Raw genomic sequence first — 15,205 nt, forward strand, 5'->3', positions numbered from 1 at the left:
GAAACTCAGCCAAAATCTGACAGCTCCCTGGGCACCGGTAACAGCTGTGTAGAAAGAACAGCTTTATTACAAACTTCCTCCTGACGAAACTTGTGAAAGGGTTCAAGGGACCATGAGGTGCAGTTTACTAGCGAACATAAGTTGTGCAACTTTCTACTCCTGTTAAATGTATGAAAACTATTTGACATCCCTTTTTGGTTAATTTGATTGAAAAGTGCCCTTCTTTAAACTTTAAAAATTGTCCACGCTTTTCTGGACAACTGAGGGCTCTGTTGCTGTGATTTCATTTCAGGAAGACACTGTTCAGTTTGGGGGTTTTCTGTTCAAATTGTGACCCAAAAATTTGGCTCACTGAAAAGCTCTTGTACTAAGGTAACAAAGAATTACCAAAGAAAATTTACGACCGCAAAATATCCGAAATTCTGGCATAACATTGAGGTTTCTGCGTGAAATGACATCACACTTTTGCTCATGAATATGTAAATTGGCATTAGCATTAAAACCAAAAAGGCACCAAAATACCCTTGATAATGGCAAAAAGAAAATTGAAAATAAGGTTAAATGGGACACAAAGGTGCACTTTCAAAGACTGCATTAAAAAAAACTTACATTGCTTGATACAGAAAGGGGAGTGATAAAGAATACAAACTTGAAAACAAGGCTTTGCCCGTCATTCACAACATAAATAAATAGTTTTCTTAGTGGTTTCCAAGGACTTGCAAAAAGTGTTATAACAAATTTTCCTAGTTTGGACTTCCAACATTTTGCTGACTATTGTGATCATGTGAGACTTGTGTTTAATCACACTCGTCACTTTGAAGTTAAACAATACAATTGTCAGAACATTAATTGCACCTGACTGACTCACTCACTGTATCACTGTTACTTGTGAATTGAGCTGGTTTAATACCCATCAAAGCGAACATGAATGTGAATCTGTGATGTCTCGGCAAGTTTTCACATTTGTAAGAGTTGAACACATTCCAACTTCGGCGAATTTCGCAGCAAATGTTTCCTGACGTCATAATTCGGGCGATTCACAATGCAGTGCGCCACCAAGAGTTTGCCATGGAGAGTCCAGTTTTCAAGTTTACGGTCGACAAAACACAGCCCATTCGAATGAGTGTCAGCAGACAACTTGAGCTAATTTGTTATAGATTGTGACATACATGTAACAATAAACACCATAGTGATGAAAAGAAAAGAATAGGGCAAACATAGACTCGAATCATACGCTTACGAAACTACTGACCGGAAAAAGCAACAATTTCATATGTCCCCCGCTGCGAATTTGTTGACCAGCTCCCACAATGCAATGGGAAAAATCAATTCTCCATGGCAAACTCTTGGTGGCGCACTGCATTGTGAATCACCCGAATTGCTTCGCATTCACATGAAGCGTGAACCGGCCTTAACACTGGTCTGGGAGAAGCTTTATGAGGTTTGCCTGTTTATGTACATGTACATGTATGTCTTGTAGAATCTACAACATGTCTGCATTAGTCTGGCGCCATTTGTTTTATCTACTGTCCTGATACGTGTAGGCAGTAAGTCAAGGCTCCATGTGAAAGACAATAGTGGATTTTCCCTTTCCATCGCGTTAACCACCAGACCTTATTCTACGAAATTTCCACTGAGCCTTCCTGAATCAATTGAATAGAGGTTTTTGCACTCTGGGACCAGCTTTATTAAGCTTGTCTTGTCTCGTTTGAATTAATTTTGTAATTTCAAGTTGCAAAACTTTGATCTTGTCTGAAACCGTCCTTTGAATTTGTCTTCCAGGTGGAATAGACAAGGACGGCCGGCCCCGGGCCACCAACATGCGGGCAGGGGGCGTGGCCCAGCGCAGCGATCTCTTGCAGATTGGCGACCTGATCACGGCCGTCAACGGCATCAAAACGGCCAAGCTGCGACACGAGGACGTCATCAATCAGCTCAAGAATGCCGGGGACCGTGTCTCGCTGGAGATCGAGTACGAGATACCGCCTGCAGGTCTGTCAGTCTGCTTTTATAGCTTGAAATGAGTTTTGCTAGTTTAGTTTTGCTCAGCTGGTTTTCCACAGCTTCGTCTTTTGGATTCGGGAGATTTTTCAGCCCCTACTTTGGGGATTCCAGCTCAGCATGGTAAACATCAGAAATGTGTACTCATCCTCAAAAACGTCAAATCTTCTTGGGGCTGTTTTAGTATTTTTACTTCGGCTTCTCAATGATTCTGGAACCAGACATAGAACTGAAGCCTCAGAGAAAATTTGATATTTGAAATCATGTGAATGAGTCTTCTTTGGCCCATGTAAAAGTTTCTTGTTCAACAAAAATATGTACCAAGATCCAGTGATCGCCACAAAATCATAAGATTTCTGTATATTTATTTTTAATAAGCTGTTAGATATTGTCACAATTAGTAGGCCACTTAGGAAACATTGGAAAAAGCTAGGTTTCGTTCTAGAGTTGGCCAGTTTTCATGGAGTCCTGCAAGTTTGTTTTTAGTAACTTTAGCTATTGTGGGGAACTTGAGGAAAGCAAAATGCTGTATTCCAGCTACCTCATGCTGAAAAAAATCACCCTAAAAACCTTTGAATGAATGTATTTTGGCACTTGAAGTAAACCTTCAAAAACCTATATTTTGATTTTCAAAACCTATTAAACAACCTACACTGATGAAGTGGCCTTAAAATGTCCACCAGCCAAAATGATAAATGTATATGCCATAAACTGGTATTCTGCAATATTGTTTCTGCTTCGTAGCTCCATGTTTGGTCCAGGTTAATACACAGAGATTCTTTCATTTGCAGAATCAATGGTTTTTTTCCACAGTGCAAGACAATGGCATCACGGTTACGTCCAAGAACATGGAGATCCGATTGGCTAAGGAGGAAGGCAGCTTTGGGTTTGTTGTCAGGGGCGGAATGAACGCCAATCCCAGCAAGACACGCCCACTCACCATCACTCACATCAGGTCTGGCGGATCAGCAGACAGGTAAGCCAGTCTAATCCCTCTGAAGTTCAAAGCCATTTTTTAAGCTCTGGCAGGGGCTTCTTCATGTCACTTCGTGGTCGGTAACTTGTCAGCTACCGTGAATAAATACATGTATGTAGACACAGACATGATATTCATAGTTTTTTTAAAACACAATGCCAGTGTTGGAATTTACTTAAAGACATAGTCCATCATTTGTAATTTGTGCATTTTGTTCGTTTGAAGCAACAAATGTGTTCAAAATCTAATGAAGGATACTGAACAACTAACCTGATGAAGTTTCAGCTCAGCTTCAGCTGTATATTCCGAGAAAAACAGCATTCTAGGATCTCAATTTCAAATCAAAAGTTGCTAAATCATGTTTTGAATTGTTTTGAATTGCAGCTTTATGCGATGTCGCGCACTGATCCGATGAATTATAGCAACCCCACACGCCTGTGCGTCGTGCCAATGCTTGCGCGCGTTGCACCGAATAACAAAACGAACTACTGATTCAAATTTTCCTACGGTGCTTCTTAAGACGCACCGTTGGAAATGCCTTCTTTTGTTGATTTCTTCAAAATGACAGCTTGCCAGAAAGAATAATTTCACAGGGAGTTTAGTCCCCTTACTATCTTTCAACCAAGAATGTTTTTCAACAATTATTACGCCAGTTACTTTTTTGGATAGCTGCAAATGATGGACTCCGGCTTTAAATATTCAATCAAATCCAAGTCGAAGTAATCGAATACTGAAGTATTTGAAAATTATCAAAAAAAAGGATCTTGAACATTAGCAAGTAATGTCTCTATCATTCATAATTCTGTTTTTGCTTGATCTCGTTCTAGGGATGGGACCTTGAAGGTTGGCGACCGTATCCTGTCCGTTGACGGCATCCACTTGTCCAGCTTGAGTCACATGGAGGCGCTCAATGCTATCAAACAGAGCAGCATGGACGCTACGTTCCGCGTGGAGTACGACGTCTCCATCATGGGTGAGTATGCCACTAGGGGGCGCTTCACATCAGGGAAACACACAGAGCCCTATATAGACTACTTCAGCAAACAACATTTGAAGCCATTTCTGAGGTGGAAGCACATTTGCGCTCAGGTGGTACACACCAAACTTCAGACTCCTTTGACCAATGGGGTTAACAACATGCCCACACATCTTGTCTTTAAGAACAAGTGGTTCCACAATGAAAGATGCCAATTGTTTCCCCCCCCCCCTCAAAAAAACCCTGTTTATATCACAGATTTCATACTCTTACTTTAAAACATGTGCAGTAGACATATCACAAATTAATACAAATATCAATAAAAAATCACTCCCATTCAGTTTTGTGCATTTCCCTCCACTACGGCCTGTGCCCAGTTCCGTCTTATTTTGCCAGAACGCCTCACAAAGCATTGTAGTAACTAACTTATTCATTTATCAGAATTATAATCCAAATTATAACTTTTCTTGTGCGCACTGTTGAATTGTCCAAAATGTACGTCCAACACCATGGCTCTGCCCCTAAACTTGCATATGGTGAGGTATTAAAATTTGTGATCAACTTTTTCATTAAATGTTTGATATCACTTTTAAATATCTCTTCCGTGATAATTAATAAAAGTCTTTCTTGTATTTAACACGCACCCTGGATTTCAGGTTTGATAAGGTACACTTAGCAGATTTAGTCTTTCTGTTTTTTAATTATTGTTTGTTTTTATTATAATTTGCATGTTGGTTCTCAATTCTGGCGTGAAAAAGTTGCTTTAAAAAAAGTGTGATCATGCTTTGTGCTTGTGTTTGTCTGGCAACATCTGTTTGTACTTGTTTCAATACATGTTGATAGTTCTCAAAGTCCAATTAGAAGTTTAGTTTTACTATCTTTTGTAACATCTGCAGCAGTCTGAAATCTTGTTCTGTACATGTATGTATACGTATCATTTGGTTTGCATGTATTTTCTGTGTGTTCAATTTGTTATTTCATTTATCTTTTTTTTTAATTTAGGTCTAGTTTTCCTTGATTCGCCACAGTTTATTATTCAAGGTTCCCACCCACTCTGGAAGTCGGGGAAACCTGGAAAATGAGTTCCCATTTTTCTAGTTAGTGAAAAAACTCCCAAAATCAGTTAAAACTGTTCTACACCCCAGCCATACTTAATGGGGCCTCATTGTAAATGTCCAAGGTTTGTTTTATGTAAAAATTATCTGCCGTAAGCTAGCTGCACAGTTTTGGGTTTGAAGGGCTTGGGAAATTTAATAGCAAACATATCCAAGAATTTCAGGTTTATTCTCAGTATACCGGTAATGGGACAGGATTGTTTGTTGATACAGAATTTTTGTCAGGGAGTTTACCCTAACCCCCTAGGCCCTTGTTGCTTACAACCATCCTCAATCCTCCAAAATTTTGCAACTCCGCCTAAATTTTTTCAAAATTGTCAGACAGTCCTGCCTCAAAATGCATTCATCCTCAATCCTCCAAAATCCTCCTCATCCCAAAACTTTGCACTCGTGTTTAAATGAAGGATAACCAACGCCAAATCCTTCAAAATCATCAGACAGTCCTGCCTCAAAATGCATTCATCCTCAATCCTCCAAAATCCTCTTGTGCTTCAATCACCATTCATCCTCAATCCTCCAAAATCCTCATGTGCTTCAATCACCATTCATCCTCAATCCTCCAGAATCCTCATTTGATTCAATCACCATTCATCCTCAATCCTCTTGAATCCTCCAAAACCGCCAGGAGGATTTTGGAGGAGTGAGGTGGGTTAGGGTTAATTAAACGATGAAGGGCAAATCCCAGTATTAAAACTTTGCGTCTCCCCAATGTAAATTCCATCTTTTACCTTTCTGATTCTCCAGAGGCAGTGAGGAATGCGACGGGTCCGTTACTAGTCGAGGTGGCCAAGACCCCCGGAGCCAACCTAGGGGTGACCCTGAGTGCCTTAACAAAGGGCACCAAGTCAATCGTAGTTATCGATGCCGTTAAGCCGGCCAGCATTGCAGATAGGTGGGTTGTTCATCTTCTTCTTTTTATGCCCCGCGGCTAAGCCGAAGGGGCATACTGTTTCCGCCTTGTCCTTCCGTGGGTGTGTGGGTGGGTGGGTGAGTTTGTCTTACATACGCAGTATGGACTTCCGAACAAAAGACGTCCACATAATGTAGGTAGCACCGACGTTGTGTGGACTTGCCCCACGTCCACACAGTGTTTCCCCATTTCTGGAAAACAGGTTTAGAGGCATTTTTGGGTTAGGTTTATCTGTAGCAGAATGAAGAGAAACACTAAAGGGAATCATAGAAAAAAAATTGGGTTGAAAGAGTTTTCACAGTTTGAGAAAAATGAGTTTTTCACTGGTTTTTCTTAACTACACGAAAGCAATGGAAAGTCCACACTAGTCATGTGAAACAAGTATGGGTTGGTGGGTGGGTGGGTGTGTGGGTGTGTGTGTCCGGACAAATCTTGTCAGTGCGATAACTTGAGAAATACTTAACATATGAACTTCAAATTTGGTTTGTGGATTGTCCTTGGTAATCCTAAGAAGCCTTTTGCATTTGGGGCCAAAAGGTCAAGGGTCAAGGTCACAGTGGCTGAAACAATAGAAATTTTGTCAGCGCGATAACTTGAGAAATACTTTACATATGAACTTCAAATTTGGTTTGTGGATTGTCCTTGGCAATTCTAAGAAGCCTTTTGCATTTGGGGCCAAAAGGTCATGGGTCAAGGTCACAGTGACTAAAACAAAAGAAATTTTGTCAGCGCGATAACTTGAGAAATACTTTACATATGAACTTCAAATTTGGTTTGTGTATTGTTCTTGGTAATCCTAAGAAGCCTATTGCATTTGGGGCCGAAAGGTCAAGGGTCAAGGTCACAGTGGCTGAAACAATAGAAATTTGGTCAGCGCGATAACTTGAGATATACTTTACATATGAACTTCAAATTTGGTTTGTGGATTGTCCTTGGCAATCCTAAGAAGCCTTTTGCATTTGGGGCCAAAAGGTCAAGGGTCAAGGTCACAGTGGCAAAAACAAAAGAAATTTTGTCAGCGTGATAACTTGAGATATACTTTACATATGAACTTCAAATTTGGTTTGTGGATTGTCCTTGGCAATCCTAAGGAGCCTATCGCATTGGGGGTCGAAAGGTCAAGGGTCAAGGTCACAGTGGCTAAAACAATAGAAATCTTGTATTTATTCTGAGATCATAGGGATTAGGGATTAATTCATATAAAACCTACAGAAGACACTAATGCTGTCAATGAACGTTCCATTTGACCAAGGTACATGTAAGTTGATGTTAAAGTGGTGTTATGTCATGGAAACAGTCACGGTTGCGGGGCATTTGTGTTTGTAAACACACCTGACTTTTTTCTGTTTTATTTTTATTTTGAAATTTATATCAGTGTATACCTTGACGTTGACAGCTTTGTCTCATAATTCAATGGCTTTAATTGCTAACAGAAATAAACACAAAAAGCCTTAACAAAAAAGCCATAAAAGCCAAAAAAACCTCTCTGAGTGATCCCCGTTTGCTTTTTCCCGGGTTTGCAGCATTGCTAATGTTGCTAGCATTGTGACTTTGGGCGTGATCCCTGGCTACATGACATATACGGGTTTATGGCTTCTGACTAGCGCCTGTTGAACAAAGACATAGACACTAATTGGGAACGGCTAACATAGGAGGTTCAGACCCCGCTCCAGTCATTTTCTTTGTTCAACTTTGACAATTATAAACAAACCTGGTCAGTTTCCCTTTGTGGTGTATAAATTTGAAGATTTGTAACAAAAGGCCGTAGCATCATGACTTTGGGAGTGATCCCTGGTGACATGACATAATACGGGTTTATGGCTTCTGACTAGCGCCCCTTGAACAAAGACATTGACAAATCGGGGGTACCACCAACACAGGGCTGGATAGCTCAGTTGGCAGAGCACCGGAACGGTAATCCGGAGGTTGCAGGTTGAAACCCCGCTCAAATCAATTTCTTTATTCAACTTTGAAAAGAAATAAATACATATAAAACAAGTCAGGTGTGTTTACAAACACAAATGCCCCGCAACCGTGACTGTTCCCATGACATAACACCACTCTTTTAACATCAACTTACATGTACCTTGGTCACATGGAACATTCATTGACAGCATTAGTGTCTTCTCTAGGTTTTATATGAATTAATCCCTAATCCCTATAATCTCAGAATAAATACAAGATTTCTATTGTTTTAGCCACTGTGAACTTGACCCTTGACCTTTTGGCCCCAAATTCAATAGGCTTCTTAGGATTACCAAGAACAATCCACAAACCAAATTTGAAGTTCATATGTTAAGTATTTCTCAAGTTATCGCGCTGACAAGATTTCTATTGTTTTAGCCACTGTGAACTTGACACTTGACCTTTTGACCCCAAATGCAATAGGCTTCTTAGGATTGCCAAGAACAATCCACAAACCAAATTTGAAGTTCACATGTAAAGTATTTCTCAAGTTATTGCGCTGACAAGATTTCTATTGTTTTAGCCACTGTGAACTTGACCTTTGGCCTTTTGGCCCCAAATGCGAAAGGCTTCTTAGGATTACCAAGAACAATCCACAAACCAAATTTGAAGTTCATATGTTGAGTATTTCTCAAGTTATCGCGCTGACAAGATTTCTATTGTTTTAGCCACTGTGAACTTGACCTTTGGCCTTTTGGCCCCAAATGCGAAAGGCTTCTTAGGATTACCAAGAACAATCCACAAACCAAATTTGAAGTTCATATGTTAAGTATTTCTCAAGTTATCGCGCTGACAAGATTTGTCCGGACACACACACCCACACACCCACCCACCCACACACACACCCACACACCCACCCACCCACCCACCCACGGAAGGACAAGGCGGAAACAGTATGCCCCTTCGGCTTCGCCGCGGGGCATCAAAATTAATGCTTCCCAATCAGATGTAAACAATCAGGGTTTTTAAGAACATTTTCTCTGTAAGTATATAAGACACTATGTGGATTTCTTGTTACCCAAATGTCTGAAATATTGTGATAAAAGAATCAACAACCCAAATGTGGCGGTGTCTAGATGACTGTATTTGTATGGATTATGATATTTTTAATGTCGCCATGTTAGATGTGGAGCCCTGCACGTCGGTGATGAGATCATGACCATTGATGGCACCAGCACGTCCCACATGTCGGTCCCCGAGGCCACGCAACTACTGGCGACACACTCCGAACAAATCAAACTGGAGATCCTCCCAGTCAGTCACATGACACCTAGACTGACGTATCCACGGGAACAACGGGGGCAGAACGGTATGTCAGAAAACTAAACGCAGTTATCAAAGTATAGTATTATTTGACACTGTCCATTCAAAGTAAAAATTTGAGAGAATTTGTTCTTTGGAATTTGTAAATATAGCAATGATACACAATTACTTTACTCTTGTTTTTGAATTGATTGATTTGAAAAATTCACAATTCCTGCCAACTCATGATGTGATATATATTGCTTGTGATTTCTCTGCTTGTATTTTACACTCTCATTCTACTGAATGAAATTGTTTTGTATCCTTGTTGCATTTTGTGGGTGAGTTGGTCTTTTTGTTCATAATTCAGATCCCTAGTCGCTAGGCTTGGGCGACTCCATGCCAGAATTGAAAATCAATCGATTCTGAAGTTGGAATATGAATTGTGTTTCTGTTTGTATCTGTTGCAACCCTTGCCAATCCGTATTTCATGTCAGTGATGTTATCTTTTAAGTTGAGTTCCCTGTACTCTACAACAAACTCACTTTTTATTTATTATTACAATTTTTAAATTTTTATGTTTTATTCCAACCAAAGAACCTTGTTTTTTTTTTCCTTTTTTGGATGTCTGCAACCCTCTGAAAAAAAAAGGTTTTTGTTTTGGGCACAAACAGATCCACTTTGTAAGCAGACTGGCTCCCGGTCCGTACATTATCGATACTGATTGTGGGGCAGGAACCAGCCCTCCCCACAAGAACAGAATTATTGTCTGGCAGCTAATAATTCAAAATTGTGAAGTAATAATTCATGAGCCAATTTTAAAATTTTGGTTGATGTCTCATTCAAAAGTGAATAATTTTTTTATGCTAGAAAAATAGCAATTTAGAAAAGGACTCTATATTTCTGGATGAAGCTCGAAAATAGCACTGGGAATTCATCTTTAATCCGCTTTGTTTTGTCTCCCTTCTTCCGCAGTCGGCAACATGTCTCGGTCCATCACGCCAGTCAGCCACCTGAACAACTCCAGCTACAACAGTCTGAGTAGATCCCAGGCAATGCTCCATGGCAACAGCCGCCAGCAGGCCACAACGCTCAACAGGAAACTGAGAGCCAAGAATCTCAAGGCATCGTCTACATGTAAGAGATTGCTCTGCAATTCTATGGGCTCCGTCCCATGGGCGCGGGACATTTAGCTGGTTGACGCGTACCGTTCCTTGTGTGTGCCGCACGTACACCAGGGGATTTGTACTTTGTACACGCAGTGGTACGGCCGTGCGTCGCGGCAATATTGCAGTCAGGCAAGATGGCGTCGGTCGGTGACCCCCAACTGTACTTTCTTTACTTGTGAACGGAGCGGATTGGTTCTCACTCCAAGAGTTTTAGATAATCAAGTCTTCACAAGAACCTCAGTCTCAAGACGAGTAACAAGCTATTCAAATGAATCCATCTGCTCCTGTACTATATTGTATTACATTGTAGCTATTCAAGGATGAATTCATAAAACCATAGAGTACTCAGGCGGTTTCTGGCGTTACTTGGAGCTGAAGGCAGGGTGGTTGGGGGGAGGGGGGGGGGGGGTTCATGGACGAAAGGGGTCAACTGAAAAGAAAAAAAAAATTGTTATTGTTCATCCTCCCTTACTTGTTGCACTCAACTACAAATCTGCACAACATAAAATTTCGTTTTCAAAATTTGTATTTTTACAATTTGTTTTGAAATTTTTCAATATTTAGTGATTTAAAATAAAATTATGTCAGACTCACTGGGAAAACTACAAAAGTTGAAGGGAACCTTCCGAAAATATTGCTAACCAATTATTTTTCCAAAAAGTGAATTAATCCTAACTCCTTAGCATAATTTACTAGGAACCGTACCCATCCTGGCAAATTCCAACACCCACATGGGAAATTGTACACACACACTGTTGGACTTAGTTTCTGGAGGTATCCCAACCCCAGTGTAAAAGACCATCAGTTTAGGGGTACTGTACCTATCCCAACAGATTTAAACAAAACCTGCTGGTAAACTTTGATGGGTTGAGTTCGGTTAGGGTAAATGTCTTTAAAAAGGCAAAATCCCCCCCCCCCCAAAAAAAAGCATCACTGTTCAGAAATCTGTAAATTCTTCCATCAGATATGTCACTGAGTGAAATATGGTCTCCTCAAATCATTTTAATCTGCTTAGCGGTTTTAACTTTTGACAAAAAAAATTATTTGGTCTAAGTTCATCAGATTCTTTATCTTTCACAGTATCCCTCACCTCGACGATCAACGGAATGGGAATGACGGCCCAAGTCTGTCGCTCGGACACCACGGAGGTAACGTTGTACTCGCGCTGCTGCGATTTTGGCTTCAGCATCCAGGGCGGCGTGTTCACCACGGAAATACTAGGCTCACCGGCCGTCATTGGCTTCATCGAGCCAGGAGGGAAAGCAGACAGGTAGGCTGAACTGACGGGATTGTTAATCTGAGAAGACAAAGCCAGCCTGGTAAAGCTGGTCTTTGGCTATTCACTGGAAGTTGTTTCATGTGTCTGGGGGGGGGGGGGGGTGAAATCCGCCCCCCCCCACAACTTTTTTCGCGATGGCTTTAAAAAAAGTTTTTTTCGCGACCCGAGCTGTTATGACTTGTGCATCTTTTGATACCAAAAACATACGCACTGTGAAAACCTAATTTTCCCATATATGTCGTGTACACAGAGCAGAATTTCCATTCATACATATGAATAATTAATTAGCCCTACTTCCAAAACCCTTTGACCTATAGTCATGAAATTTCTTGGGTATGTTCATGATGAGTTGCTCTGTGCATGTACTGAGTTTCAAAATTTTTCGTCACTCGATGGCCGAGATCTTAGGCGGAATCCCCCTTCCCCCCCCCCCCCCCCATTTTCAATGTGTTATGGGTCACGGCACAAGTTGTGCATTTTTTACATTTTCCTTCTGACAAACAATTATCCTTCGTCAATTTCTTTCAATTTTTTCTTACCAATGGTTCAATCCCTTGATTCACATTTGTTGCAGTAAATCATTATAGAAATACTGTTCAAGTCTATTCCCCCGTGTTCTGCAGGTGTGGCATAATGCAAGTTGGTGATAGGATCATGACCATCAACAATAAGTACACGGATGAGGTTACTCTAGAAGAAGCCAATCAGATGTTGAGAGAGAGCGGCCAGCAGTGCACGTTACTTATAGAATTTGACGTTGCAGGTAACAATTTCCTCGTGTGATTTTTGTTTTATTTTATGTACTTTTTTTTTTGGCAATTCGTCCAAAAAAATTTTGTTATCATTTATAAAAACTCTCACCAGCCATTGATTACAGTGACTGTGATGTATCAGATTGGAACACGACAGCCCACCCCGGTATTAACCGTAGCCCCCTGGGCCCTTTTGGATAGGGACCATACTCAATCCTGCAAAATCCTTCAACTGCGCCTCAATCCTCCAAAATCATCCGTTATTTCTTGAATTTGTTCAGTGGAGGGGTGAGCATTGCCTCAATCCTTCAAAATCCTCCAACAATCTTACCACTTGTCTTACCACTCGACCACCGAGCTTGATGGGGTCGGCTGGCTGGTTCGAATCTGATTTTACCGCAACCATTTCATGAGATAGCATATTGATATTCATAATCTTCAATTTACATCACCCCGACGCATATTCCATCTAATATGAATAAGTTGTGACTCAATTTGTTGGGTCGCAGATAAAAAAAAAATTTAAAAAAAAAAAAAAAAAAAAAAATTTAGTTTAATAAATTAAAGTTAAGGTATTCTCCACATCAGAATTTGCACACAAATTTGGCAGCTTAGAAAAAAATATTCCTAAAATGAACGGCAAAGGGCATATTTATCTTGGAAATGTTTTTCGGACTTTTCTTTTATGCAAAAGCATTTGACATAGAACAAGTTATTTCTTGTTTTGTTTCAGAATCTGTTGTTCCAAGTAGCGGTGTATTTAGTGTCAAACTCCCTATTGCGGACCAAGGGTTAGGCCTGACTTTGAGTGGTAAGAACTACTTTCTGCGTTTTCTCATTCCAACTTTGGAAGCAGCGGTTTGTAAGTAAATGTTATGATAAGTGCCAGTTATCATGGTTATGAGAGTGTTCTTATTTTTTTTTTTTTAATAGTTATAGTGAATAGTTTTCGTTTTTTCCTGAAGTATCATTTACCTTTATTGTGATCCGTGGACAAGGTAAACAAAACTGTGTTTGTGTTTTTCCATAACTGCAAAAAGTACGTGAGTAATTTGAATGATTCTTTCACTAAAAGAAAGCTTATTAATTAGGCTTTCATATCCTAGATCTTGAACGCACTACATGCAAAATTTCTTTAAATAAATAGAAGTTTCCAGTTGGGTTTTCTTTTTTTTTTGCTCACCTGGTATAAATTATAATAATTAAAAACAAAAGTTATATTCTGAACAATGAACGCAACAGGAGATACAACATAAGTCACCTTGTGCAAGCATACATGTACTGTTCACCACTTACCGTGCCAACATTTTGACACTCCTGCCGAAAAACAAAGGAATAATCATTATTTTATTGCAAAGTTTAATTATTTATATTTAAGATAATTGCTCCTATGTATTCCTTTGATTTCAGTTTCACGTTTCGTTATGAGTGTTGTTTTTGCTTATGTTAACAGAAAGTGCTAAGACAAACTGTTCTGTCGCACAATTTTTCTATTTTCAATCTTACATTTGTATTCATACTTTGCAGGGTAGACCTCAAATATGACTTTTGCTACCAAATTGGAAATCATCTGTTATTAAAGCAGAAAAATTACTTTCTGTAGACTTGCAAGACAACTCTCAAAATGTAGTTTTACTTTTTAATATTTCTTTGGAGAATAATTCTGATTACTGTTGAATTGGTTTTTTTTCAGCACCCAAGAATCGTAAGCCAGGTGACGCCTTACTGATATCGGACATTAAGAAAGGAAGCGTTGCCCACAGGTAAAATAAGACCAAAAGTCTTTCCCTAAATCTGTGTTGTATCATGTTCCCTAAATAATAGGGCCGCACACAGTACAGTTTGACAACTGTTTGCCTCAAAAAGTTCCCTTTTCAACTAAAAGATTGACTTTTTTTCATATTGCAGTTCATATCAGTCCTACATTCAGCAGCCTTGTTAATAAAATGTAATGTGAAATGATATGAATATTCATATGCTAGGACCGGTACCCTGGAGCCTGGTGATCATCTCTTTTGCTGTTGTTCATTCGGTGTATTCAATCATTTTGAAACTAGTGAATATTCACATGCTAGGACTGGTACCCTGGAGCCTGGTGGTCATCTCTTTTGCTGTTGTTCATTCACTGTATTCAATCATTTTGAAACTGATAAATATTCACATGCTAGGACCGGTAGCCTGGAGACCATCTCTTTGCTATTGTTTATTTGGTGTATTCAATCATTTTGAAACTGATGAATATTCACATGCTAGGACCGGTACCCTGGAGCCTGGAGACCATCTCTTTGCTATTGTTCATTCACTGTATTCAATCATTTTGAAACTGATGAATATTCACATGCTAGGACCGGTACCCTGGAGCCTGGTGACCATCTGCTGGCTATTGATGATATCCACTTGGAGACTTTCTCGGTTGAGGAGGCGGCCCACATCCTGAGACAAACCGACGACATTGTCAAACTCAGAGTCAAGAAAGACGAAACATTTTCAGGTATTCTTGGTTTTATAAAAAAAAAAAAAAAATTTGGTCCCTCCTGAATCTTCAATTTTCTGAATAAAATTGAGACCCAGGTCTAAGAAAATCCAAGAAATTGGTAGATTCATTTTTGTAAGTTTGTCATTGACTTTGACCGTTTTATTTTTGTTATTTTAACAGAAGATCCGGACATCAGTGGTGCAATATCTTTCACTGTGGAGTTGATACGTCATGGTGGGCCTCTAGGCATCACCATCTCAGGGACAGAGGAATCGTTTGATCCCATCGTCATCTCGGCTCTGACTGAAGGAGGACTGGCTGAAAGGTACAGAACCCCCATTGCC

At 39.9% G+C, this 15,205-nt stretch overlaps 1 protein-coding gene across 2 annotated transcripts in view; it reads left to right on the plus strand.

Moving 5' to 3' along the window:
* The window catches only part of LOC119726623 (glutamate receptor-interacting protein 1-like), a 38,480-nt gene that overhangs the window by 18,027 nt on the left and 5,248 nt on the right, over positions 1-15,205 (plus strand). For both annotated transcript variants that reach the window (XM_038198376.1, XM_038198375.1), the window contains exons 4-15: positions 1,783-1,992; positions 2,815-2,977; positions 3,805-3,950; positions 5,813-5,960; positions 9,068-9,252; positions 10,161-10,322; positions 11,435-11,624; positions 12,257-12,396; positions 13,119-13,196; positions 14,079-14,148; positions 14,731-14,876; positions 15,042-15,186. In XM_038198376.1, coding sequence (XP_038054304.1) covers positions 1,783-1,992; positions 2,815-2,977; positions 3,805-3,950; positions 5,813-5,960; positions 9,068-9,252; positions 10,161-10,322; positions 11,435-11,624; positions 12,257-12,396; positions 13,119-13,196; positions 14,079-14,148; positions 14,731-14,876; positions 15,042-15,186 — 1,783 coding nt within the window. The remainder of the gene's footprint in view (positions 1-1,782; positions 1,993-2,814; positions 2,978-3,804; positions 3,951-5,812; positions 5,961-9,067; positions 9,253-10,160; positions 10,323-11,434; positions 11,625-12,256; positions 12,397-13,118; positions 13,197-14,078; positions 14,149-14,730; positions 14,877-15,041; positions 15,187-15,205) is intronic.

Source organism: Patiria miniata, unplaced genomic scaffold (genome assembly GCF_015706575.1).
Source record: "Patiria miniata isolate m_02_andy unplaced genomic scaffold, ASM1570657v1 HiC_scaffold_2, whole genome shotgun sequence".
Taxonomy (NCBI): domain Eukaryota; kingdom Metazoa; phylum Echinodermata; class Asteroidea; order Valvatida; family Asterinidae; genus Patiria; species Patiria miniata.